The following is a 26,335-nucleotide window of genomic DNA, read 5'->3' on the forward strand; positions in this document are numbered from 1 at the left end:
CGTGTTGGTTAAGGGTTAGGGTACATCCGATGTAGATCTCCCTAGTGGATTCGGTTTTCCCCGTCAGATTCCTCTTCGGGGTCCTCCTCAGGTTCTTCTTCAGGCTCTTCCTCAGGCTCCTCCTCCTCCTCTAGCCACCCGTTGTTTCCCTGATTAGGGAAGTAGGGGTCTCCCGGGTGATGAAAACCAGCCATGCTGTCTGCGCGAGTACGTAAATATGCTAACATTATCCTAGGATGCTATGACTATGGTACAGACTAAGCAAACATTCTCTTTTTGGGTGATAAAGGGTATAGATTTAGGTTCCCTGGCTATTCCGATCTCATCAAGACGTGTGTTAGTTTTACCTTGGAGAGAATGTAGTTGATCAGGCTACATTCACTCCTTGGTATCACTAAGAACAGTCCCGAATTAACCGAGATACCAGTATTATTGTGTTTGATTCGACGTTAGGTTCTTATCCTAATGCAAGCAAGTGTTTTATTTACTTGTTTTGTTCAGAGTTATGTTAGTCCCTCTTTTTGGTTTATAGTTGCATATCAATGTATGGCTCGACATGCTAGTTCACTATAAACAAAGCTCTGATACCAACCTGTCACACCCCCGAACCAGACGGCGGAAACGTCCGAGGGCTTGCCGTGACTCAATTGTATACCATAACATTGAATATATATGAAACATAACAACATTCGTTACCATTCATCAACATATTACAACCAGTAGTGTTTACATATCCATCGTTGCTTAAACATTACATTTCCAAAAATTAAATTGTTTGATTCCTACAAAATAAACTGCAACCGTCACTGAATGTGATTTCCCTTGATTCACTGGTTCCCTGAGAATACAAGTATTTTGAAAAACGTCAACATATGAAATGTTGGTGAGTTCATAAGTAGTGTTTAAAATCGAACGTTTGCATTGTTTGAGAAACCACCAGAAAATCCGATATTTTCTGAAAAAGGAACGCTTTCGAAAAAGGTTTGTGAAGATCCATAGGTATGCTTTGTTTGTTTCTATACAAAAAAAAAAAATGTTCATTTAAGTTGTATGCCTTTCAAATTGTATGTGTTGAAAACCCTAGGAAAACCCGATGTTCTCCTAGTACTTTGAGTTACACGAAGTTACGTTGAAACCATTGCATAGCGTAGAGTGTCAGTCACGGGCGACGTTGGAAGGTTCTCGAGCATTGATTATTTACTACAAACCCGCGTTACACAAACACCCAGTTTGTAGTTATACTAACGACTCCGAAGGTGTCGTCAGTACTAATCACGTTATCCAATCGCCCTGACTATGAGTGGTCCCACATCCGAAGAGTAAGAGGTCACGAAGACCCCGGTAACTCCGTTAGCCGGTTGGGGATAAAATGTACGAGGGGTCCCAGACCCGCCTCGCATAAAATGTAGACCTTACTAGCAAGACCAAAGGACCCTTGGGGACCGGTGGTAAACAAGCCATTGAAAGTCCATTTACGTTGTGTCGGATCGGTAAAACCCAACACTCCGTAAAAAAAATGTCTTCGGGCCTTAAGATCAGGTCATTGAGCTAGCTAGGCTCAACGAACAAGATTTTACACTTGTGGGGCCCAAAGATGGTGCATAGACGTCTGCGCACACTCGTATGTGTATGTATAACCAAACGTTACTTGTATGAGTTGTAGTGTTAGTAGTTGTAGATTTTTATTGGCTCGAGACCGAGCCAATTCGTTTAACAACGACTTTTGGTATTGTAATGTTTTGTATTTCGTTGATAGTCGCGATGCCATTATTTGATCAAATTGTGTATATTGAACTAGCCTTGAAATATTTCTGTTTTCAGCCCCTCATCATTTGTAAAAATTACATTTTTAACCCTTTATATAAAATACTTCCCGGTTTAGTCCTTAAACTATTTTTCTTGACATTTTAACACCAAAAATTATTGAAATTAATATTTTTCAACATATTTTTCATAAAAACAGTTTAAGTTCCTGGAAATGCAGTTTTTACGGTTTTAACCCCTTCTTTTCGCGACTTTTACAATTTTGGCCCAATTTGGAAAATTTTTGCAACTTTGGTCCTTTTTAAATTTAAAAAGCATTTTAAACCTTTGAAAAGGAGTTGGAACACTTATAGTCCACTGTTTTACAGAAAGTTACAGTTTTGGCCCTCCAAAACAGAAAAATTCGCATAATGGGCCTTATTGGGCCGAAAATTACAATTTTAGCCCATTAAGCTTAAAATTTATGATTTTAGTCCACTAAATGAGTATATTTCCAGAAATTTACTTATGAAAACTGTTTTAGCACACTTCATCCATCAGAATCTGTGAAATGTCGTTTTGGACCCTTATTTTTGCATTTTTCACATTTTAGGCCCAAAATTTGTGTTTTTAACCCAAAGAAATTATCATTAACTACTTAGCCAATTTTTCTTGAAGCACTTAGTGTTTAGAAATATATTTGAAGTTAAAATCATGTAGCACAAGTTACATCTCGGTTTTGATGAGTTTTGAGGCTAGATCCAACATAAAAACACATAAAAGCATACATATAAGCATAAAAATCATACAAGGCACACAAATACATATAGATCTACACATATGACTTGTATTCTCCCCCCAAAAACAAGTGAAAACAGAAAAGAGGGGGTATGAAGCTCACCTTGGGGTGTTGGTTCGGTTTTTGCAAGGAAAATGGGAGGAAAAATGAAGTGTTTTTGGCCTTGGCTCCCTTTGATGAAGATCTCGAGTTTTGAGAGGGTTCTAGGATGCTAGATCACGATTTTTGCATAGATTAGGAAAGGATTTTGATAACAAAAGAATTTAAACCATAGATCTATGCATAATCTTACCTTAGATGATGATTTACTTGCAAAATCCTCTTGGAAAGTCCCTAATTTTCGAGATTTTTGGAGAGGGGAGGAAGGGAGTTCTTGAGTGAATCTAGAGAGAAATGGAGATATTTTTGGTGTGTGTATGTGTATATGGCCGAGAGTGAGAGAGAGGAGAGAAGAGATGTGATCTTGAGGTGATACTTGCATGGGAAAAGGAAATATCTTGCATGGAGATCCTATGGACAATAGTGAGGTGGCAACCAAAGTCAACTTCCCTTGGATTTGGGCCTTGGGCCGAGAATATGAAGGGAAAAAGGAAAAATTTGGGCTTTTGCCCCTAAGCCCAACATTAGAGGTAGTTTAGGGTATTTATTGGCCTTATAAAATAAAATTGTGGTTTTTATGCTTTATTAAGCTAGGTTAGGTTAAATTATGGATCAAAACTTGTGTTTTATTTCATTCTCGGTTCTACCTAGCCCAAATTATTGAAATAAACGAGTGTGGGTCTAATTAGAGCCCAATTAGGGTCCTAAACCCATGATAGTCCAATTGGAAGCTTATTGGTCCATTTGGATCCAATAAGGAAGTCTTAGTCCAAAATGGACCTAACAAGAACTTCTAGGGTCTCCAATTGTTTGATGACTACTTATAGTACTTGTATTTGATTGAAGTTTTTGATTCACATTAGGTTGAATGCATAGATTACATGGCTCAAAATTTACAGTTGTGACATAAAGCCACAGGTACAGTTCAAACTTCATCAATTCCAAAAAAGGATGAAGAGAACATGGCTTTAATGGCTGGGTTTATGAATTGCTACAATGCTCTCTTGGCAGGAGATTTAGCTCCTCCAATCATGGTTGGAGAACTGGATTACATTCATCCTGGATATGTGGAAGAGATTGACATCACATGACAAATTGTGATGCTTGTGTTCAGGGTAAAGTAGTTTACCCGGCGCACTAGGAAGAACAACTGGGGAATGAATGTAGAGAAGAAGGTGGGGTTCAACAAGAGCAAACTCCGGTGCTTTAACTGTCACAAGCCAGGTCATTTTACTCGTGAATGCACTAAGCCAGATACCATGAATAATCCCTATAAGACGCTAGTGCATGCAGGGAACAACAGAGGAGCTGCAACAAACAATGAAACAACTAGCTTGGTGATGGTGGCACAAAGATTCGAATGGGAGGACCAAATGCAGGTGCTGAATCTAACAGGAAGTGAAACAACAAATTTGGCGCAGATCAATGAGAGTTTAGAGGTGGAGGAAGCTAAAGAAGAGATGATGGAGCTGCAATTCGCCTTCGTGGCCTTTACTACACCTGCCATAAAAGAGGTTAGTGAAATTTCCTGTTCTCAATCCTGTAATGATAAAATTAAACATTATCACGATCAACATGATTTATTAATTAAGGAAATTGATGACCTTAAATATGAAGGATATACTCTCAGAAAGGCCCAAAAACCCTTAAAAAAAATTAGAGGCCCAAACCAAAGACGTAAAAAGAATTAAGGAATAATACGGTATCAAATGTGAACACTATGATTATGCTCAGGAAGAGATTTCCAGTCTAACTGCCGAACTTGATACATTAAAAATTATGTTTGAAAATGCTAATTTTAATTTTAAAAGATTTGATGTGTCAAGTAAGAGAGTCGAGACAATGATTGAAAAGCAACTTAGATGGCAAGGTAAAAAGAATGTAGGTCTTGGTTATGACTGTGTTCCTTCTCCATTCAATGATAACTAAACTTTTACTTCTTTGACTAAGGAAGAAATGGCAAGGGAATCACATCTACAGTATGAAAAATCTACTGTAGTTGAGTTAGTAAATAATATAGGGTGAACGATACTAATGATTCTACCTCATTTGTAGATGAACCCCTAGTGTAAGACAGGAAAGTGGATAGAGAAAGTGTTTTAGTTTTGGAAAATGACACTACTTTTAAAAATAATGTTTTGAAAACTGATTCTACAATTTCCGTTATTTCTGTTGAGTGTTCAAACAATGTATCTTTGAAAACTGATACTTCTTTTGTTTCTAATGTTTGTGATGATGTGATTCTGAATTCTAATACTAATGGATCTGCTGGTAGTAAATACAAGCCACGAAAACAAGCCAAACAGTTTACTAACTATAAGTGTGCTTATGGACACAATCTGGACACGCAACTAGGGACAAGCAGTAATAGTCATTATGTGAAGAAACAAACATGTTTCCACTATGGAACACTTGGAAATATTGCTAGAAGCTGCCCAAATCATGCATATGTTCCTTACTATGCACAAGGTAGGAAGAACGTATCACGAGGACGATCTCTCAAAAGAAATTCCTCGAGGTCACGTTCCAGTGATGGTGATTAGAATGCCAAAAAGGACAGAAATCAGGCTTTCAAACAAAATAAAGACAAAGATTTTGAAACAAAATTTAAGAGATAATTTAGTGAAACCAAAATTGGTCAAATCAAGATCGGTGTCACCAAAGTCATCTCATGGGTAGTCATCTAACCATAGGTGGATACCCAAAAGATCAAACAAAAAGGATAAACATTCTTCAAAATCAAATGTCAAAGATCCTGTTTGTGTCGGTAATAAAATTCTTAAACCTGATTATAGATGGGTGCCCAAAAGTCATGCAGCCTAGTCACCCCAACTTCCTTTAAATTCATCAAGTACATTATTTGATTCAAAGGATATGGTGTGGCAATAAGTTTCCTGTGTATACGGAAATGGTCAACCCAGTGTCACTATGGACCGGGTTCCCAAATCTATCCAATCTCGCACATTGTGCAAGAACAGTTATGGAGGAATATCATCAAACCTTGGTATGTTGATAGTGGCTATTCCAAGCATATGACAAGATACATATCTCAATTGTATGACCTTCAGAACTTTAATGGAGGGTATGTTTCTTTTACGGGAGGAGAAGGAGGAAAAATCACTCAGAAGGGTACGGTTACTAATGGTGTTTTGAGCTTTGAGAATGTTAATTATGCTCCAAAGTTGAGACACATTTTTTTGAATGTCTCTCAGATCTGTAACAAAGGTTTTCAACTCATTTCACAAACAAGGGGTGTCTAATTTTCAAGCCTGGTATCATAATACCATACGATTGATTTTGGTGAGATCTAAACATGAAGGGAGTGCATACATCATCGACATGAATTACAACATTCCCGAGCAAGTCATATGTATATTTTCAAAGGTCTCAGAACACAATACTATGCTCCGGCATTGTTGTCTCGGTCACACAAACGCTAAGAACCTCAATCGTCTTGCTAAGAATGACATTGTTCATGGTCTTCCAATAAAGGAATTCATCACTTTTGAGAAATGTGTGGCATGTGCTCAAGGAAAACATCATCACAAACCATACAAGCCCAAGCTAGTCAACACAATCAACAAAATCCTCCAGCTATTACATATGGATTGATTTGGTCCCGTAAATGTTCTGAGAATCAACATGAATTCTTATTGTTTGGTTATAATCGATATTGCTCACTGTTCACCTGGGTTTTCTTCTTGTCCAATAAGAGTGAAACTGCTAAACATATCAAGAGGTTTATTGTGCTCATTGAAAATCAGACCAACACGAAGTTGATGGGGATTCGAAGTGATAATGGCACAAAGTTCAAGAACGCTATTCTGGATCATTTTTGTGTTGTAAAAGGGTACTGCATCAGTACAGTGTTGCTCGGATACCTCAACAAAATGGTGTAGCAGAGCGGCATAATAGCACCTTAATTGATGCAGCAAGGACCATGCTTTGTGACTCAAAATTACCAATCTTTTTTTTGGCTGAAGCCATTAACACAATGTGCTATGTTCAAAATCAGGTTCTGATCAACAAACAATAGAAGATGTCACACCCCCGAACCAGACGGCGGAAACGTCCGAGGGCTATTGTGACTCAATTGAATACCATCACCATGAATATACATGAAACATAACATTATACAATACCAAGCATTGGAATAATACAACTGGTAGCGTTTACATTCGATACATTGATCCATAATATTACATGCCTAAAAGTAAATTGTTCGGTACTAATTAAAACAACAGCAAAATGTTACTGAGTACATTTCTTTTTCCTTTTCGATTTACCTGTTACCTGAGAATACAAGTATTTTGAAAAAAAACGTCAACATATGAAATGTTGGTGAGTTCATAAGTATTGTTTGAAATAAAGTGGTTTGTATTGTTTTGAAAATCACCAGAAAATCCGACATTTTCTGAAAAGAACTTAGTATAAAAAGTGTGAAGATCCGTAAGTATGCTTATTTGTTTCTATAAATGTAAAAGTACAATTTGTAAAACTCGGTATGTACTCGTAGGTGTGTTAATTGAAAACCCTAGTAAAACCCGATGTTTTCCTAATATTTTGCATTAATGAATTGTATCTTGTTATTTCATTACGATGGGTGTATTCGTTGAGTCCCGGTGACGTTGGATTAATTATAGGTTGTGAATTGTTATAGACACACATTAATGAAAATGACTAGTTTACAACCATGCAAACGATCCCTTAGGCGTCGCTCACACTATTCACTTAACCCAATCAGCCGGACTTCGTGTAGCCCCACAACCGAGGAGGAAAAGAGGGTGCGCAGTCCCGATATCTTCCGTAAGTCGTTCAAGGCTATCGTGAATGCGAAGGGCCCTTAGCCCGACTCGCATTTGGTGAATTCTCGACTTTACTAGCAGCACCAGAAGGCCCTTGGGGTCCAACAGCGCAAAGCCTGTAAAAGTCCTTTTACACGAAATTAGGTCATATAAGACCCGTTTACATGTAAGCGAGTTTCCTTCGGGCCTAAAGATCATGCCATTGGGCTAGCTAGGCCCAACAACCATGATTTGAAACTTTTGAGCCCAAAGACGGTGTATCGACGTCTGGTGTATTCTCACGTGTGTATTGACTTCCCGAAATTTCCGCGTGTGTATTGAAGTTTCGTCGTGTTAGTAATTTCGGATTCGCTATTGATTCGAGACCGAATCAATTCGTTTGATAACGATGTTTGGTGTTGAAGGTGTATTATAATTTGCCGATAGTCGAGGTGCTAGTATTTCATCATGACGGATTTATTTCTTAAAACATTAGGATGTTTCATTATTGCAGCCCCTTTCCTTTAGATAATTTACACATTTAACCCTTTGTAATAAATAAATTTCTATTTTAGTCCTCAAACCATTTTTCTTGACACTTTAGCATCCAAACTTGTGGAAAAGTTATTTTTCAGCCCAAAGTTATTTGAAAAATAGTTTTAGTCCACCAAATGAAATTGTTCTCGGCTAAAACCCTTATTTTCGCAATTTTTACACTTTTGGCCCAAAATAGAAAATTTTTGCATCTTTGGTCCCTTTTAAATATGAAAAGCATTTTTAACCCTTGAAATGGACTTAGAGCACTAGTAGTCCCCTCTTTTACAGAAAAATACAGTTTCAGCTCCTCTAAATTGAAAATCTCGCATATTGGGCTTTATTGGGCAGAAAAATTCATTTTTGGCCCATTATGCTTAAAAATTTCACATTTAATCCTCCAAAGAGAATATTTCCAGAAAAATACCTTATTGAAACTGTTTTGACTCATTTCATCCATCAGAATTTGTATTTTGTCATTTTGGGCCCTTTAACTTCATATTTTTAACATTTTGAGTCCAAAAATGGGATTTTTAGCCCAATGAGTTCATTTTAACCAACTTGGTTATTTTTCTAGAAATGATTTGTGTGTAGTAATATGCTTAACACTTGTTTCATACAATCCTAATGCAAATCTCGATTTTTAAGGTCTTTTGACTAGTTTCAACACCATAATCACATATAAACATGTAAATAAGCATAGAAATCATACAAAGCATACATATACTCATAGATCTACACATTTGCTTGTATTCCCCCCCACAAAACCTATAAAAACCGAAAAATAGGGGGTATGAAGCTCACCTTTGGGTGTGGTTTCGGTTTTTGGAGAAAAGATGGAAGAAAATGAGGTGATTTTCGGCCCTAGCACACTTTGATGAAGATTTCGACCTTGAGGTGATTCTAGGATGCAAGATCATAAGAGTGAATGAATTTAGAAGAGATTTTGATGAAGTGGAGGGAGTTAGATCATAAGTTAGACATTAACTTACCTTAGATGATGAATTTCTTTATGATGATCCTTAGGCTTCAAGCCAAATTTTAGAGATTTTTGAATGGAGAGAGGGGATGATTCTTGAGTAATTTAGAGAGAGTTTGTGAGGTGTGTGTCTTCCTTTCTTGTTCTCGGCCGAAGGAAAAAGAGGGAGAAGAGAGTGTGCATGGGAATGTGAGTAAAGCTTGGATGTATGATGAATATTAGCTTGGATACCCACAATATAATAATGAGGTGGCTAGCCTAAGTCAACCCTTCTTCTTGGGTTTGCTTTGGGCCGAGATTTTGAAAGAAAAAGGGGATTATTGGGCTTTAATGCCCCTAAGCCCATATTATAGTTAGATTCGATGATTTTTGGCCCAAAAAAAAAATATAATATGATTTTTACACTTTGTTGGGCTAGTTTAGGTTAATTATGGTTCATAATATTTAACTTATTTCATTCTAGGCCCAATATGGCCCAAAATGTTGAAATAAATGGATGTGGGTCAATTAGAGCCTATTTAAAGGTTCTAAGCCCATGATAGTCAAATTGTAAGCTTATTGGTCCATTGAGTCCAATAAGGAAGTCCTAGTCCAAAATGGACCTAAACAAGAACTTCTAGGGTTTCCAATTACTTGTTGACTATTTGTAGTACTTGTATGGTGTATTGGATTGAAATTTTGTTGTCATAGAGTAAGCATCATACATGCTCTTAAGTTTTTGATTCAACATCTTACTTGAGTATAGTGATTACAAGACGCAAAATTTCTAGTTGTGATAGAAGAAGACCCCATATGAAATTCTATATGGTCACAAGCCAACGGTTGATCACTTTAAGATCTTGGTTGCCCTTGCACGTTACTTCACCTAGAGTCACCCCCTAAGTTTAATTCAAAGGCTGATGACTGTTATTTCGTGGGATATACTGGACGCACTGCCTATCGAGTCTACAAAAAATCCACCAAACAGATTTTGGAGTCATGCAATGTGTGCTGGCTGGAATAGAACGCGACAAATGCTCGAGTTGGACTAGACTGGTCATTTGATTACACTTCTTTGTTTAAATCATTTAATGTGGTTTCAGATGATGTTTCAGATACATACTCAGGTTCGAGTGCAGTTATTGAAGATGATGAGGAAGAGGTTATCATTGGCTCATTCAAATCATTTGTGGTGATTCCTGAATCTCCTACGATGGATGTAGCTACACCAAGTACACCTCACTCCTCACCGGTCCAAAAGGATAGTTCCAACACCGAAGCCACTCCTTTTACTCCCGAAGAAGCTAGGATTTCTCAAGGGAAAATGTAACTACCACGCAAACTCTCATGGAATTTCTCTTCCTAGAGCCGTTCCTAAATGAATTCGTGGCAAGTTTTTATGATGATCACAAACCGTCTGAAGGGGATGATTTGGTAGCGGGTAGATTTGACATCACAAATCTATCAGTCATAGTCAATGATATCAGCAATCCAATCCCAACAAGCGTTCAACGTGATCGTCCTATCCAGAACATTATTTGTCCACTAAAAAGCGTGGTTCAGACCAGAAGTCATTGTAGAGATGTAAATGAGTGTCTTTACTCGTGCTTCATATCTCAAATTGAACCAAAGAATGTGGACATTACTCTAAATGAACCAAGCTGGGTGGATGCAATACATGAAGAGCTGAATTAGTTCGAGAAGTTGAAAATATGGTGGTTGGTAGAGCTACCAAAGGGCAAGAAATCTTTGGATACGCGTTGGGTGCTTAGAAATAAGCAAGATGATAGTGGGGTTATTGTATTCAACAAAGATCGTTTGGTCGTTCATGGATTCAGGCAAATAGAGGGTCTTGACTACACTGAAGTGTACACTCCTGTGGCGTGTTTGGAAGCCATTCGTATATTCCAAGCATACGCTTCCTACATGGGGTTTACGAATTATTAGATGGATGGTTAAGATAGCCTTTCTGTACGAAGTCGTGAAGGAAGAGATTTATATTGATCAACCTCCAAGGTTTATCAATCTAAAGTTTCCAAATCACGTCTATAAGGCTCTTTATGGTTTGCATCAGGCTCCTAGAGCTTGGTATGCCACCTTAACAGATTATCTATTGGAGCACGGATACACAAGGGGAACAATCGATCAGATGTTATTCATCAAGAAAGTGGGTGCAGATTTGATTATCATCCAAATCTATGTAGACGACATCATTTTCGGGTCGACCAGCATAGAGCTATGCAAAGAGTTCAAGGATGTAATGAAAAAAAGATTTGAGATGAGCTCGCTAGGTGAAATGACAATGTTTTTAGGGTTACAAGCTTGATAGGATTCGGCCGAATTTTACTTCATCAAGGAAAATATGTCGAAGACATGCTAGAGAAGTTCATATTTAAAGATTCAAAAATTGCTTCCACTCCAATGGTAGAAAGACCTCTGTTGACGCCAGATCTAGAAGGAGAATCCGTAGATCAAAGTGAATATCGATCGATGATCAGATCTATAATGTATTTGACTTCCAACAGACCTAACATCATGTTTTCCATTTTGTCAATACACTCATTATCAGGCTAATCCTAAAACTTCCCATTTAATTGCTATTAAAAGGATTTTTAGAAACCTTAAAGGTAGCCCTGAATTGGGTCTTTGGTATCCTAAAAATCCTGAATTTGATTTATATGCTTTTGCTGACAGCAACTATGTAGGTTGTGATCTTGTTAGGAAATCTACATCAGGTGGATCTCAGTTCTTAGGGGACCGATTGGTGTCTTAGCAATGCAAGAAATAGCAAACAGTGTCGAACTCGATGATTGAGGTTGAATACGTTGCTCCCTCAGCCTGCTGCTCTTAAGTTTATCTGGATTCAATACCAATTTCTGGATTACAGTTTGACTTTTCTTGACACTCCCATTTTCTATGATAATGATGCGAGCATTCAAATTGCCAAAAATCTCGTTCAACATTCAAAAACCAACCACATCGACATTAAAATTCATTTTATCTACTGTTATGAACATAAGTTCATTTGTTTGGAACAAATTATCACCGATAACAATGTGGCAGATTTGTTCACCAAACCTTTCAGTAAGGCTCGTTTTGATGTGCTTGTGGGTTTTCTAAAAATGATTCATTTCGAAGATTAATTTTTATTTTATTTTATTTTTTGTTTAAATTTGCTCATTTATTTTATTTCTCTTCTTCTCTATGCACAAATTTAGGGGGTGAAATCAAAATACAAAAAAAATATATTAAATAAAAAATTCCAAAAATATGTTTTCTTTCATAAGTGTTCTTGGGAAGTGATATGAAGTTTAGTGTTAAAAGGCAATCTGAAATACGTGTAATGCACTGAAGCTAAATTGTTTAGACTCTGTGTTCAATGTGATGGAAGGCATGAAGGATTCAAAATGAAAGGACTAGACACTGTTGACAATGAGAGCACTTGATAGTGTTAACTCATCTGGAGTTAGATAGTTACATTTAGACTGGCCATACGATGCTTGGATAGATTGAGTAGTGAGACAAATAAAGGAGCCTGCAAGTTACATTAAAGTTACTTATCATCTAGAATTTTGGCTCAACATTTCTTCGACGTGCAGACTTATGTCCTTAGTTATGGTACTGATAGGATGACTGGGGTTCTGATAAAGTAGGTCTGTGTGAAATTGTTATTCTTTCTTATCCTCTATGTCAGTTATATGTTGCCCCTTTTGCGTGAATGGAATAGATCCGACCTAGGACGTAACATATACATCTCTATTTCTATGCATCCCTATCTTTGCATCTCTCTCTCTATCTATGTCAGTCATATGTTGTCCCCTCTGCGTGGAAGAGATCTGACATAGGACACAATATATGCATCTCCATATCTTCTCTCTCAAATAATTGAACACTCATCTAAAGTAAAGAGCTCTTTGGAATTGCTTGAATACTAGGGTATGTAGTGAAGTGGGGAACATGTTCTAGTTCGCTTAAAATTGAATTGGTCCATGACTAAAGGTTGATTGTAGATATCGCTATTGAATTTAAGTAGAACACAATATTTATGGTCGTCGTTTAGAAATATAGCTGTAATGTCTTGTCCCTTATAATTTGTTCAAATTGCAAATATCCTTTGCGTTTAAATGGACCACAATATTGGTGATTGACCAGAGTTATCCATGCAGGTGTGTGCTGATAAACGGTATTAAATTTGCTTGACAACTTTTGATCCTAAAATGTTTTAAATTTAAGTATTAAATTTTGTTTTATTTTAATATTGTTTCTAAAAAGTTTAGTTTCATTTTATTTTATTTTATTTTTATTTGGAATTTAATTTACATTCATTTCAAAGTTTATTTTATTTCTATATTTTTTTAATCTACGAAACGAATTAAAAATGATGAATTGTTAATTAGATTGGGGCCCATCGATTTCGGTGGCCAAAAGGACCGAGAACCCATCTTTAAGTTTAATAGGGTTTTGATGCTTCCTCTTCATTCTTCATTCTTCATTCTTCATTCATCACCACCGAAATCCCTTCCCTTTTCTCTCAAAACTCAATCGAAAACCCCGTTGTTCTCTATTCATTTATTCAACCTCATTTTCAGCTATAATCATCTATTTTTTCTTTGATTCACTGCAATCTTGACTAGGTATGAAGATTTCGAGCAACATTCTTCAGTTTATGTTTCTCTTTGAAGTTTTTACAGGTGTTTAACGGCGTTTTCCGCGAGCTAACAGTGGTTTCCAGCGATCTCATCGATAGTTTCAAAAATCGAAAAGTCGGGTCTTCGGTTTGACCCGAATCCGACCGAAATTGATTGAATCCGACCAAAAACATTTTGTTTTGACCGAAAATGTCTCCCTTTTTACCATAAACTCAAAGTTTGACCGAAATCAATATATATTGACCAAAATCAACATGTTGGACCGAAATCGACCTTTCTGACCAAAATTGAAATTTTTGTGAAAATAAAATTTTAATTTTTACTTTTTATGGTTTTCAATTGATTCGTTTGGTGTAGTTAAATGACGGATCAGTTGAAATTTGCGGATTCTCACAATATCGTTGGATATCTCCTAGATCAACCTACCACGCATAATGAATTCAAATCCACGATCGTGGGTTTGAATAATTGCAGAATTTCTCACGCTTTACGTTCTAATCCAGTCGTCTACAAGGACCTGATGACTGAGTTCTGGATAAATGCTTCAATCAACAAGCAGGGAGCAGATGGAGCCGGAGCTGTTGAATTGATGGTGAAGGGAACTCAAGTACTTATTTCTGAGCAAGTTATCTGATAAGTACTTGAATTTGGTGATGCTCTTGCATTTCAAATTAATTACTCTTCTGATCAAGTTAATATTGTCCTTGAGAAGATGTTTATGAAGGAACCTATCCTCCCACCATCAAGGAAGGGAGGATCGGATGAAATAAGTCATACTACAACCTCAACCATTGCCGCTCTAGCAATGGACTGGGATTACAACTTTTAAAGGTTTGTCTTTGAAGAAATGAAAATCTACCTTCAGGGGAAGAACAAGGACATGTTTCTAATGTATCCCAAGTTCCTTCAAATGATCCTAATTGAAACATATCCCAAACTTGAACAGTTTTCTGATACTTTGGATATGAAAGCCTTGGGTCCCAACACCTTCGGACTCATGAAGCAATCAAGAAAAGCAGCCAAAGTCGTCTATCAAGGATTGAAGGAGTTGGTTAAGTTTGGAAAGTTTGTTGAAGTTGAAAATACTCCTACTGCTAGTTCCATTATTGTTGAGGTTGCCGAGGAGCATGTGGCACCTAAACCAAAATTTTAATTTGCATTTGAAGAGATTGAAGTATCTGATGATGAAGAAGAGGATCAAGAAAAGAATTTGAAAAAGAATAAGCTTGAAGATTTTCTACAAAGTATATCAATCCCTGATGAGGATGTTCGCATGTGTGAATCATCGAAGGAACCGGTTAATGAGGTTGTAATTTCTCTAGCCGATACAGAGAAAGATGAGATCCAAGACCTGGAGTGCTTATCACATACCCTTTTCAAAATGTATCTACTCCGGTTGAGCCTAGTCCTATGGTCCAAAACATTGAAAGCACATTCATTGAGCCTATTTTAAGCCTGTTACCTGAATCCACTCGTATGGATCAGGAGTTTGAAAGCCCTATTGTTGAACAAGAAGATCAGGATTTTAAAAGCCCTATTATTGAACAAGAAGTCTTGCCTTTAGAATGGGCTCAAGCTTCTGGAAGCTCCTTTGAAGCCCCTGAGCTGGATATTTCAAAAGGAAAAAGTAAGCTACCTGAGTCTGAGTCTGTGGATGTCGCTCTGCTTTGGAATAGAGTTTTTGATTTGGAACTGAGCTCGATAGAAAAGGATTTGATTATTGGAAAGTAGGATGTTAGAATCAGTGATCTTGAAAAGGAGAACTCCATTAAAGATGCAAAGATTTGATAACTTCAAGCAAATCTTGGTGGTCTAACTACTTTATTCTTTGACCTGAAATAATGCTTAAATCAAAAGCTTGGTGATGATTTTCAACCTTTAAGCGCTGAAGGTGAAAAGATATATGCTTCTAGTTCTGGTCAAGTCAATCCAACTTCTCAACCTGCAAGTGAAAGAGTTGTAAGGCCCGCTCTGAATACAGTTCTTGACACTTTTATCTTCTGGTCCTGCTTCTGCTCAAGAAAGAAGAGAGAAGCAAATCAAGATTGACCAGCTGAATGGGAAGATGCTGGTGATGAAGCATTCAGACCAAAATGCTCTAGGTGATCACCTTGAGTTGTTTTTCAGGGAGACTTGGAAGAAGTTATAGATAAATATGGGGATTGCTCTGGAATTCGTATGTTGGGATATGAAGCTGATAAGAAAATATGGATCATAAAGTGTAAGAGCGGAAATATTGAGTATTATGAGAAGAAAGTCGACTTTCTATCCTGGACAAAAGTAGATCTTTCTGAACTAGTTCGTGCAACTTTTCACAATCCAACCAATGATCCCATGGTCTGCTCTTTTAAGTGTTTTCTTGAGGATAAAGTTAAAAGTAACTTTGAAGGCATGAAGACTGCTTCGTCATTTACGAAAAAGGCTAAGGATGTCATTGATCCTCGCACTAATAAAACCATGGTGAATGTTATGTGGCCGACTACAAAGAAAGGACAAAGGATTCTGCTTCCTGAGCGTTTACCAGAAAGCACTTTGGACTCAATGCAATTCTGGGTTTATGATGAGGCTACCGCATTAGTGATGATCAAGTTGAAGAGGAACCAGTATCACATTATCGATCCCAAAGACTTGTTGAAGTTTTGTGAATGTGATATCCTGAATTTGTTAAGATTTCAAATAATTGTTGAGAATGAATTGTTTGAAGCTGCTACAAAAACTTTCACCAGAATGATAGCTACAATCATTGAGAAGAAGTTGTAGGCTGGGGTATTTGATCAGGCGGACGTGCATCTAGTGGAGAATCCTTGAAGACAGCCAACAATAAACCAAGGGGGAGATTCTTGGGTCATATTTATGGTTTACTTTGGGCTACCATTGTACTTGAGCTTAGGAACGTACGTTGTTAGTGGGAATTTGTTGTTTTTGGGTATCGGGACCGAAATCACTATGGTGATTTCGGCCATCATGAGCTTGGGCCTGTTAAGGCTTTATACTTGGCATATATATATATATATATATATATATATATATATATATATATATATATATATATATATATTGTTTTCAACCGTTTAGGACTTTAGTGTTGATCATATTTTATTCTCGGCTGCAAACATGTACTTGTGTACCAAACGATTTCATCAATTAAATCGTATGTATTAAGAGTTTTATTTGTGTTCTTGAATCACAATGTGATCTATTTTCCGCATTCATTAGATAGTTTGATAGATATCATATTGGGCTAAATATTTTAGGACTTACACTTATAGCCTTAGTCGCTACTCATTGGTGCGAGCTTCACCACTTAGATGTTTAAGCGACTTTCTGTGACAATCCAAGTTGTCCCGTTACATTTCCCCGTTACCGTTAACGGAATATTCCACTGTATAAAAGTTCCGTTAATTAGAGGGCATCAATTTATTAAACATTCCATATGATTACCTTTAACATGCCGTTAAGTCGTGATAAAAGGGAAATAAAAACACAGTACACACATTTTCATTCATTTAGAAAATGTCAAGTTTTATTATTACGACCACTAAATCAGGTGCGACCAAAAGCCCCGTTTAACGGCAGTATCGGGTAAAATTCCACTGAGCCTCGACTGTGAAACCTATATATGGGTGAGTGGAGTCCATTGGAGACTTTTCACACTCTCTCTCTATACTCTCTCTCTAGACCCGTTTTCGCCCCGAATTCGCAACCAAACGCTTCCAAATTGTAAGTCCGCTTACCCTAGCTTATTCTAAGCGTATTGATTTATGTTTAAAGCCCAAAAACCATCCAAGAAGGCATAGGATAAGGAGTTTACGGCCCAGGAACATTCTAGGGCCGTAAACCCCTAAAAAGGTGCTAAATATGCCTTTAAACTTGACCATAAGCTTAGAAATTATTAGGGGATATAGCCTAGGGGTGTTTAAACACTAAAATGCATGGGTTTAGGACTCAAAGAAGAGTTTACGGCCCAAGCACATGCTTAGGCCGTAAACTCCACAAGTCATGGTCCCAAATGTGCACCAAACTCATCCTAGGGCTTATTACATAATTTAGGGACTTATTCCTTTGAGTTTAGAACACTTGAACACTCCAAAATGAATTAAAGAAAGGAGTTTACGGCCCAGACTTGGTCAAGGCCGTAAACTCCCTAAATCATGCCCAAAAGTGTGATTTTGCCCCCTAATGGCCTTAGACATTTACCATAAAATACTAGGAGGGGATCTAAGGACTTAAACCCAAGAAAATGAGGGATTTCTTGGAGTTTACGGCCCAAGCATTTATCTAGGCCGTAAACTCCCCAAAACCCCCTCAAATGTTGGTTTTAATCACCCATAATAGCATCAAACCTCATAAGAAAATTCTAGAAAGGCATTAGAGGCTTGAAACTTCACAAATCACTAAGGGTGAGAGTTTACGGCCGTAAACTCCCTTGGGAGAGTTCTTAGGCCGTAAACTCCTATAAAATACCCTTAGAGGCCTCAATTCCACTCATGCCTTTTGGGAAAAATGCTTAGAATAAATCAAGGAACAAGCTAGAAGCATCAAACACCCAAGAATAGAACCTTGGGAGTTTACGGCCGTAAACTCCCTTAGGTTGGGCCGTAAACTCCTTGTTTGGTCCATATTGATGCTTTAAACCCCTTTACACACTTGATATGTGAGTATAGCAAAGTCCCACAGCTGATAGGAGACCCTTAGCACCCTTAAACGCTACCCGGGACCCCAAACGCTCAACCAAAAGTGTTTTTCCACTCCTTTGAGTGTGTATAATTTTTTAATTAGTATATTATATGCTAATTGTATGTGAACATATGTTATCATATGTTAAAATAGTTCCTTGTGTGTGTTCAAGTCCTTGCGGGACCCCGAACGCCTAAACGACACTTCCGTCGGACCTACTTACACCAGGTGAGTTCATACCCCTTAATGAACCTTTTAAATGCTTTTAAATGTTTTATAGGGGGGATTACAAGTTAAACATGTCAGTTATCATATCAATCACATGTGATTGATAACCCTCATGCACAAGATTTTACCACTGTACACTGTTTTACTGAGTAGGACACTGTAAATGGCTTTCAAAAAGGGTTTTTAAATTGTTCAAGTTCTTACTTTCATAGCTTATCAAAGATTCATTTTCAAACTGGTTTATAAAGATTCCCAAAGATTTCTAAAGGTTTTCACACCTATTTTATCAAAGAATACAAATGCGATTTTCCTGAGTAATAAAGTCTCCAAAGGTTTTCGTGAATACTTTTAATTGTTAGTTACCGCTGCTTCGCTTATACTTATTTTATACTCCTACTCTGTAATGCTTTCGCTTATACCTGAAGTCACTTATACCTGATGACACTTATACTTATTCACCCTCTTACTTAGTGATACGAGTCTACTTCGCTTATACTTGACATCGACTTTACTTCACTTATACTTGATGCGCTCTTACTTCACTTGTGGTCATCTCCACTTCGCGATGCGCTTATACTTATTCAACACTTATACTTCACTTGCGACCGCTCTTACTTCACTTGTTAGACACTCCTACTTCACGAGAATCACTTTTACTTGATACCCACTCAAGCATAGTTAGATGTATGTCTGTGCTTGTGTAGATGTATATAAATAATGGTTGAAGGACTTAGGAAGGTTGTCCGCCCTATTTCCTTTTCTTCGTTGAGATGTGGTCTGGTGGGATCGGATGTCCATCCGAATGTCATTTGTTTCATTAGTTATATACTATGTATACAAGCTTAGGCATACGGGTTACTTCAGTTAGTTCAGTTAAGAGTCTCTACTTCAAGTCTATACTTTCATTAGAAACCCACTATTGGGAAGTCTCTACCTCCAGTCCAGCACTTTCATTAGAAACCCACTACTTGGGATGCATCTTCGGGACGCGGCCTTCTCCGTCGTCTAGTTGGTAACCAGAGTCTCCTGTAGGGAGAGCGGACATTATGTGTATAGGCCTATACGGGATTGACAACCCCGCACCCTGACTGCTAGCTACAGTCCACGGCCCACCAAGCCAAGGGGTGACAAATGTCACATTATATAGATGCTTGTAGGGCGTCTGGAACTCTAGTCAGTATGGTTACGAGTATCCTGGATTGCCTTATAATTCATGGCTTTAAGGTAACGGTATTTTCGTCAACAATTTACACTGTATGCTGATGTCGCTTTTCAGAGTCTCTGTTTCGACCTTGCTAGCTGTATCTTTCATATGATACTATCTGGGGTCTATAGTCTCTGTTTCGACCTTGCTAGCTGTATCTTTCATATGATACTGTCTGGGGTCTATAGTCTTTGTTTCGACCTTGCTAGCTGTATCTTTCATATGATACTGTCTGGGGTCTATAGTCTCTGTTTCGACCTTGCTAGCTGTATCTTTCATTTGATACTGTCTGGGGTCTATAGTCTCTGTTTCGACCTTGCTAGCTGTATCTTTCATATGATACTGTCTGGGGTCTATAGTCTCTGTTTCGACCTTGCTAGCTGTATCTTTCATTTGATACTGTCTGGGGTCTATAGTCTCTGTTTCGACCTTGCTAGCTGTATCTTTCATATGATACTGTCTGGGGTCTATAGTCTCTATTTCGACCTTGCTAGTTGTATCTTTCATTTGATACTGTCTGGGGTCTGTAGTTTTGTTTTGACCTTATGAGAGATACCTTTCATTTGGTATCGTCTTCGGTCCATATTCACTGTTTTAGACCTTACCAGCTGTATCCTTCATTTGGTACCTTCTGGAGTCTATGTCTCTCCTCTGTTAGACTGAACCAGGCGTGTCGTCAGTTCGATACCCTCCTGGAGTCTATGATTCCTTGCCTTAGTCAGCAGTCCTCACCGTTGAGGCATATGTTAGTCCCTGATGTCTCTTGCTTTCTTTAATAATCAAATTTAATATTTTGATAATAATAGAAATTAAGGGAAAACTACTTCTTACCACAATACACTGACCAGTCTTGGTAGAAGGCTGCTTTATTTAAAGAAAATATAGGATTTTCTGGATAGAACACTGAAGCACTGAAAACACTTAAACTACCACTTATTAAAGTTATTTGACTAAATGACACTAAATACTTATGAACTCACCAGCATTTGTAAAAATGCTGATACTCGCTTTTCAAATAACTTGTAATCTCAGGTCAGCAATTAGACAGGTACATCCCCGGAGCTGCTGATGAAGATGGCTTAAGTACCTTGCTGCATTTTATATATTTTGCTTGTATTACTTTGATACTATGTAATGTAACCATGTAAAATTATTACTATTAATGCAATGTTTTGTTGTACTTTGATTAATATATGCATGTGTTGTGATACTTGACATGACGTCATCCACCCCAGAACGTTTCCGCTGTTCCGGTTTTGGGGTGTGACACTTTCTTACATGGAGAATTGAAGGAAACCGTTTACGTATTGCAACTGGAAGGCTATATAAAGAGAGGCAACATGCATAAAGTATATCACCTTACAAAAGCACTATATAGTCTAAGACAAGCACATCGAGCATGGAACACGAAGCTTGACGGGATTTTGAAGAGTATGAAATTTCAAAAGTGCATGAAAGAGCCATCAATGTATTAGAAAAATGAAGGATCTAACTTGTTAATTTTGGAAATTTATGTTGATGATTTAATTGTCTCAAGTACAAATTTGAGCATGATCAAGAGGTTCAAATCAGAGATGTCCAAGAAATTTGAGATGTTGAATCTTGGAAGATTGACTTGTTACCTTGGCATTGAAGTTAAGCAAGAGGAATCGGGGATTACTATAAACCAAGAACCATATGATCAACACATTTTAGAACAATCCAGTTTACATGATTGCAATCCGACCCACATTCCAATGGAAACGGGAAATAAAATGTAAAAATTCGAAGATGAACCAAAATCGAACAGACACAATATCGAAAGGTGGTAGGATGCCTTAGATATCTCTTGAGAACAAGACCTGATATGGCATATGCAGCTAGAGTTGTTAGCCGATACATGCAAAGTCCAAGAGAATCACATGGTGTTGCAATCAAGCATATTCTAAGATACTTACAAGGAACAACGGGATATAGATTAAAGTACGATAGGATGGGCCAAAGCCGACTCATTGGTTATAGTGACATTAGGTACAATGTTTACTCAGATAATGGAAAAAACACAATTGGTCACATTTTCTACTACGGATCATCTACAATTACATGGTGTTCCCAAAAGAAAGATATCGTTGCTTTATCGTCTTGTAAGGAGGAGTTCATGGTAGTCATGGCGATCGCATGTCAAGCAATATGGCTTCAAGATTTACTTAGAGAAATCATGAACAAAGTACAAGAGAAAGTGGTTCTTAGAATTAATAACAAGACAGCTATCGAACTAATGAAGAATCTCATTTTTCGTGGAATGAGTAAACACATTCACAAGAGGTTTCATTTTATTCATAATTATGTTGAAAACGAACAAGTGGAGGTAGAGTACATTCCCAGTGAGGAACAAAAGGCGGATATTCCTACCAAAGCAGTAGCTTGGACCAAGTTCAAGGAAACGCGAAGCTTAATCGGGATTGAAGATGTTTGTAGAAGGATTTCGAGATTCGGGGATGATTGTTGGAATTCTAAGTTTGAGGATCAAGCAATTCAATTTAAGGGAACCTAGTTTAGGAAACTATGTTCAAGCCGGTTCCTAGTTTCCATAGTCTAATTCACAAGTCGGTGATTAGAATCTATATATACATTGTTAGAATCGAGTTATGATTTCAGAATGTAACACAATCTAGTTGAGTTTTGAGTTATTTTCTCAATATATTGGAGATTTATTCCATCTTATTTGTGTTTTTGATATTGATTTCACATTCAGAACAAGAAAATCATAGGGATTCACCATTTTTGGCCATACTCTCCAACCCTATCGGTATTGACCAGAAATAAGAAACAAAGATGTAAATTAATATTAAGCCAGAAGTATGAATGTGTTATGTGTTTTGATTGGGTAGAGAGACTATTTTACTGTGTAAATTAGTATAAAAGTAGGGAAATTTTCACTTTGTGATGGGACCCATATAGTACATAATGGTGACGGAACTCCATAGCTGTAAATTATAGTTGAAAGTCTCCTACGCCGAGGCCAGTTATTGCTCTAACTGATTGTAGATGTGGGTTCACATTTTAGGCGGTAGTAGAATGCATAAACATCTCGAACATACATAGACTAAGATTTATGTTATGAGACATATATATGTTGTATGTTCATGAAATGGTATTGTCTTTTCTAGAAGTTTATTGTTTGATATGTGCAAGTATATTTAGGTATAAGCATCACTGCCGACTGATTAGTGTGACTGATTACTTATTGTGTTCTACATGATAAAAAAAAATTTGTATAAAAAAAACAAAAAAATATAATTATCAAACTTGACTAATTGGAATATAAAAGGCTGTTTAGCAAAGCTTATTTAAATTAGCTTTTAACTTTCTAATTTATAGCAATATGAAAACGGAGTTTTTAAAAAAATGTTTGGCTCGGTGTCAAAACGCAATAATCTTATAAATTTATAGGGTATGTTTTTGTGTTGATGTAGGTTTAGGTTATGGGGTATATTTGTCAATTTTTTTGAATGGTGAAATAAGGAGTTTTCGATAATTAAGGGATAAGTGACTTATCAAAAAATGACTTATTGAATATTCCAAACAGTTATAAGCTGTTTTTTTTTAAGTTTTTACCTAAAAACTTTTTTTGACTTATACCGGTGTAGAACCGATAATAAGTGATAAAACTTCTTTTTTAAGCTTTGCCAAACACCATCTAAATCAACATTTCTCACCGAGACAAGCGGTTATCATTAAGTGGGGATGAACTAAATGTAAAAAGAACCTGGTTGTTGACAAATGAGTCTTATATCCGTCTTAAATGCGCACCCAAAACCCATAGAACACACTGCAAACCAGATCATATATATAACAATACAACTAAAAGATATAGTTGTATCATTAGTAATTGGGTTGTTTATATCAATCATGTAACCCGGTTCCTTACTTTAAATTGGGTCATACCACTCTCACCTTTATAAATCCCGTTTTTTTTCATAATACATCCCAGTTTTCCCAAAAACCACGTCTTTATATTGTGAGTTCTTTGTGACATTTTGTAGTAGTGTATGTCAAATTGAAAATGTTAGGTCTAGAAATACTAGTTTGTTATTTGTAACGCACTCATACAGTAAAAAAAAATTATGTTACTATATTTGGTCGGATTTTTTTTTTAATGCCAATGCTACTATAAGTTCCTGCGTCTCACACTGATGTTAATTATATATAACAATTGTATACTTAACAGCATAACATCTCTTGATATATACAAATACATATTTTCCAACTTATTATGAAGTACTATGTTTTTCATAAATCTTTTTGGAATAACCGACAAACATATGATGTTATAAACCAGTGAAAATATATTCAAACATGGTGTACGTGTTTGAAGCATTTACAGTAAAAATGTATTCAAACATGGTGTGTTTGAAGAATCGAAGAAAGAAAAGCTTGTATATACCAAAATATATATATATATATATATATAATTCGCAACAAATCTGCTGCAAACAATAATTATACTACAGTCAATATCCCTAAAAAGAAAAAAATAGTAAACTATAATACTATCGTTCCTGAGAATTTTATATATAAAAACTGTTCCAGTTGACAGTTTCTAATCTCTATGACTGGGAATTTACTAAATATTTTAAATATATAAAAAGAAGAAAATATAAAATTCCAACGACCATGTCAAATTATTGATCGCCAAAAATAACGCCACGAATTAAGAATATATAATTTTAATTCTTATAAATTACACAATTGATCAAAAACAGTCACATAAACTCCAATTCGTTTTGATTTCATGTCAATGGAGGCCACCGGTAAAACTCCACAGCCGTCCCTCTCCTTACCATGGAAAACCCGCATTATTCTTTCCGCTCTCGCCGCTATCACCGACGCTTCTTGCCGGAAAAACGGCACAGTCAACCGTCGTATTCTCAGTTTAGTCGACTTCCGTTGCCCGCCGACGTCAAAATCAGTCAACGGCGTAGCGACACACGACGTGGTTGTAGATGAGGCTCGTAATCTCTGGTTCCGAGTCTTCGTACCTACACAACACGCCGGTAAAAATCTCCCGGTGGTGATGTTCTTTCATGGAGGAGGATTTGTCTTACTCTCCCCCGATGATCCTCCTTATGATGCCGTGTGCCGCCGCTTTGCAAGAAAAGTGCCATGCGTCGTTGTTTCTGTGAACTATCGGCTTGCCCCTGAGCATCGGTATCCGGCACAACATGATGATTGCTTCGATGTGCTGAAGTTCCTTGATGATGAAGAGAATAGGTCTAAATCATTGCCGGAAAATGCAAATCTGTTGCGTTGCTTTCTTGCTGGAGATAGCGCCGGTGCAAACCTAGCTCATCATGTTGCTCAACGAGCCTGTGATTTCAAATTCCAACGACTCAAGGTATATTAACTGAGCGATAAACAAGTTCATATAGACACCTGTTTTTAATCTTGTGAGCAATTATTTGAATAAATCAATCTCATAAACGATTTTTGATCGTTGTTTTTCCCACTCATGTGTTTTGATCACCCCAGTTACAGGTTAATTTCTGCATTTCTTCAGTTCTTCTGCAATCATTATTATTGGTAAATGTTGTTATAAGGCTGTTGTCATGTTTGCAGGTCACCGGAGTTGTAGCAATTCAACCATTCTTTGGCGGCGAGGAGCGGACTGATTCTGAGACCCGCCTGGCCGGAACACCATTAGTTTCTTTAAAACGAACAGATTGGATGTGGAAGGCATTTTTGCCAGAAGGGGAAGGATTCAATCGGGACCACCCAATCGTCAACGTTAGCGGCCCAAAGGCGGTGGACTTATCGGAAATAAAACTGCCGCCAGTCATGGTGGTGGTGGCGGGATTCGACGTCTTACGTGACTGGCAAATTAGGTACTATGAGTGGCTGAAAAAGTCAGGGAAAGAAGTTTGCATTTTTGAGTACCCAAACATGTGCCATGCTTTCTATATCTTTCCGGAATTGCCTGAATCTGGCCAACTTATTGACAAAGTGAAAGACTTTATTCATAAGATATCGAGTGATGTTGCTACTTTGTAACAAAGTAAACCCATTGTTAATAAGTCTTTTTTATTACGTATATATGCATTAATAATTGTACGAAAGTCATTATATTGAACGATTTATGGGGTATGAAACTTGGTTCATCCAGCTTTTCACGAATTCTAGATTAGATGAAAAAGACAGTTTTTGTTGTTTCCGTAGAATTCATATGACGTGCCACATGTACAAAATAACAATATGAATTTTCCCAACATTTAAATTTTATTTCGTTAATAGATCAGATTGTTTGGAGAAATTAAATTTACTCCTATCATTTCTTCCTACTAATATACCTATCCATTAAAATTAATTATACCATTTGTCATCAATATTCCATTTCATCTAATTTAATTTGATATTTCTATAGTGCCATTAACGAGGTAATTGAGAAAAAAGAAAAAAAATCACGTAAGATTATCACATGAACGTGCGCAGGTACCGATTCCTTCCCAAACCCTTATTCTCGTCTACTCTCTTGCCCACGACAATTGCAAAGCCAGCGCCAGCATCAACAATCAAAGCAATAACAATCAAAACGGCAAACCATCAACAACAATCAAATAGTTTTTCTTTTAATTATTTGAAGGCACTACACAGTAACGGTGTTTTTGTACATATGCATATGAG

General features: G+C 37.1%; 1 protein-coding gene across 1 annotated transcript; it reads left to right on the forward strand.

The window, feature by feature from the left end:
• The first annotated feature begins 24,397 nt into the window (after positions 1–24,397).
• LOC145030996 (putative carboxylesterase 18) lies at positions 24,398–25,949 on the forward strand. Its single transcript, XM_078979424.1, has 2 exons — positions 24,398–25,052; positions 25,274–25,949. The coding sequence occupies exons 1-2, from the start codon at positions 24,450–24,452 to the stop codon at positions 25,703–25,705; spliced, it is 1,035 nt and encodes a 344-aa protein (XP_078835550.1). The 5' UTR covers positions 24,398–24,449; the 3' UTR covers positions 25,706–25,949.
• The last annotated feature ends 386 nt before the right edge of the window (positions 25,950–26,335 follow it).

The sequence above is a fragment of the Lactuca saligna genome, chromosome 2, assembly GCF_052625555.1.
Source record: "Lactuca saligna cultivar CGN05327 chromosome 2, ASM5262555v1, whole genome shotgun sequence".
NCBI classification, from domain to species: Eukaryota; Viridiplantae; Streptophyta; class Magnoliopsida; order Asterales; family Asteraceae; genus Lactuca; species Lactuca saligna.

Excerpts from the sequence above, each read along its gene's own strand:
- LOC145030996 (XM_078979424.1), top strand. The coding sequence starts at position 24,450 with ATGTCAATGGAGGCCACCGGTAAAACTCCACAGCCGTCCCTCTCCTTA. Across the intron at positions 25,053-25,273 it reads TCAAATTCCAACGACTCAAG|GTCACCGGAGTTGTAGCAAT; the intron begins GTATATTAACTG and ends TCATGTTTGCAG.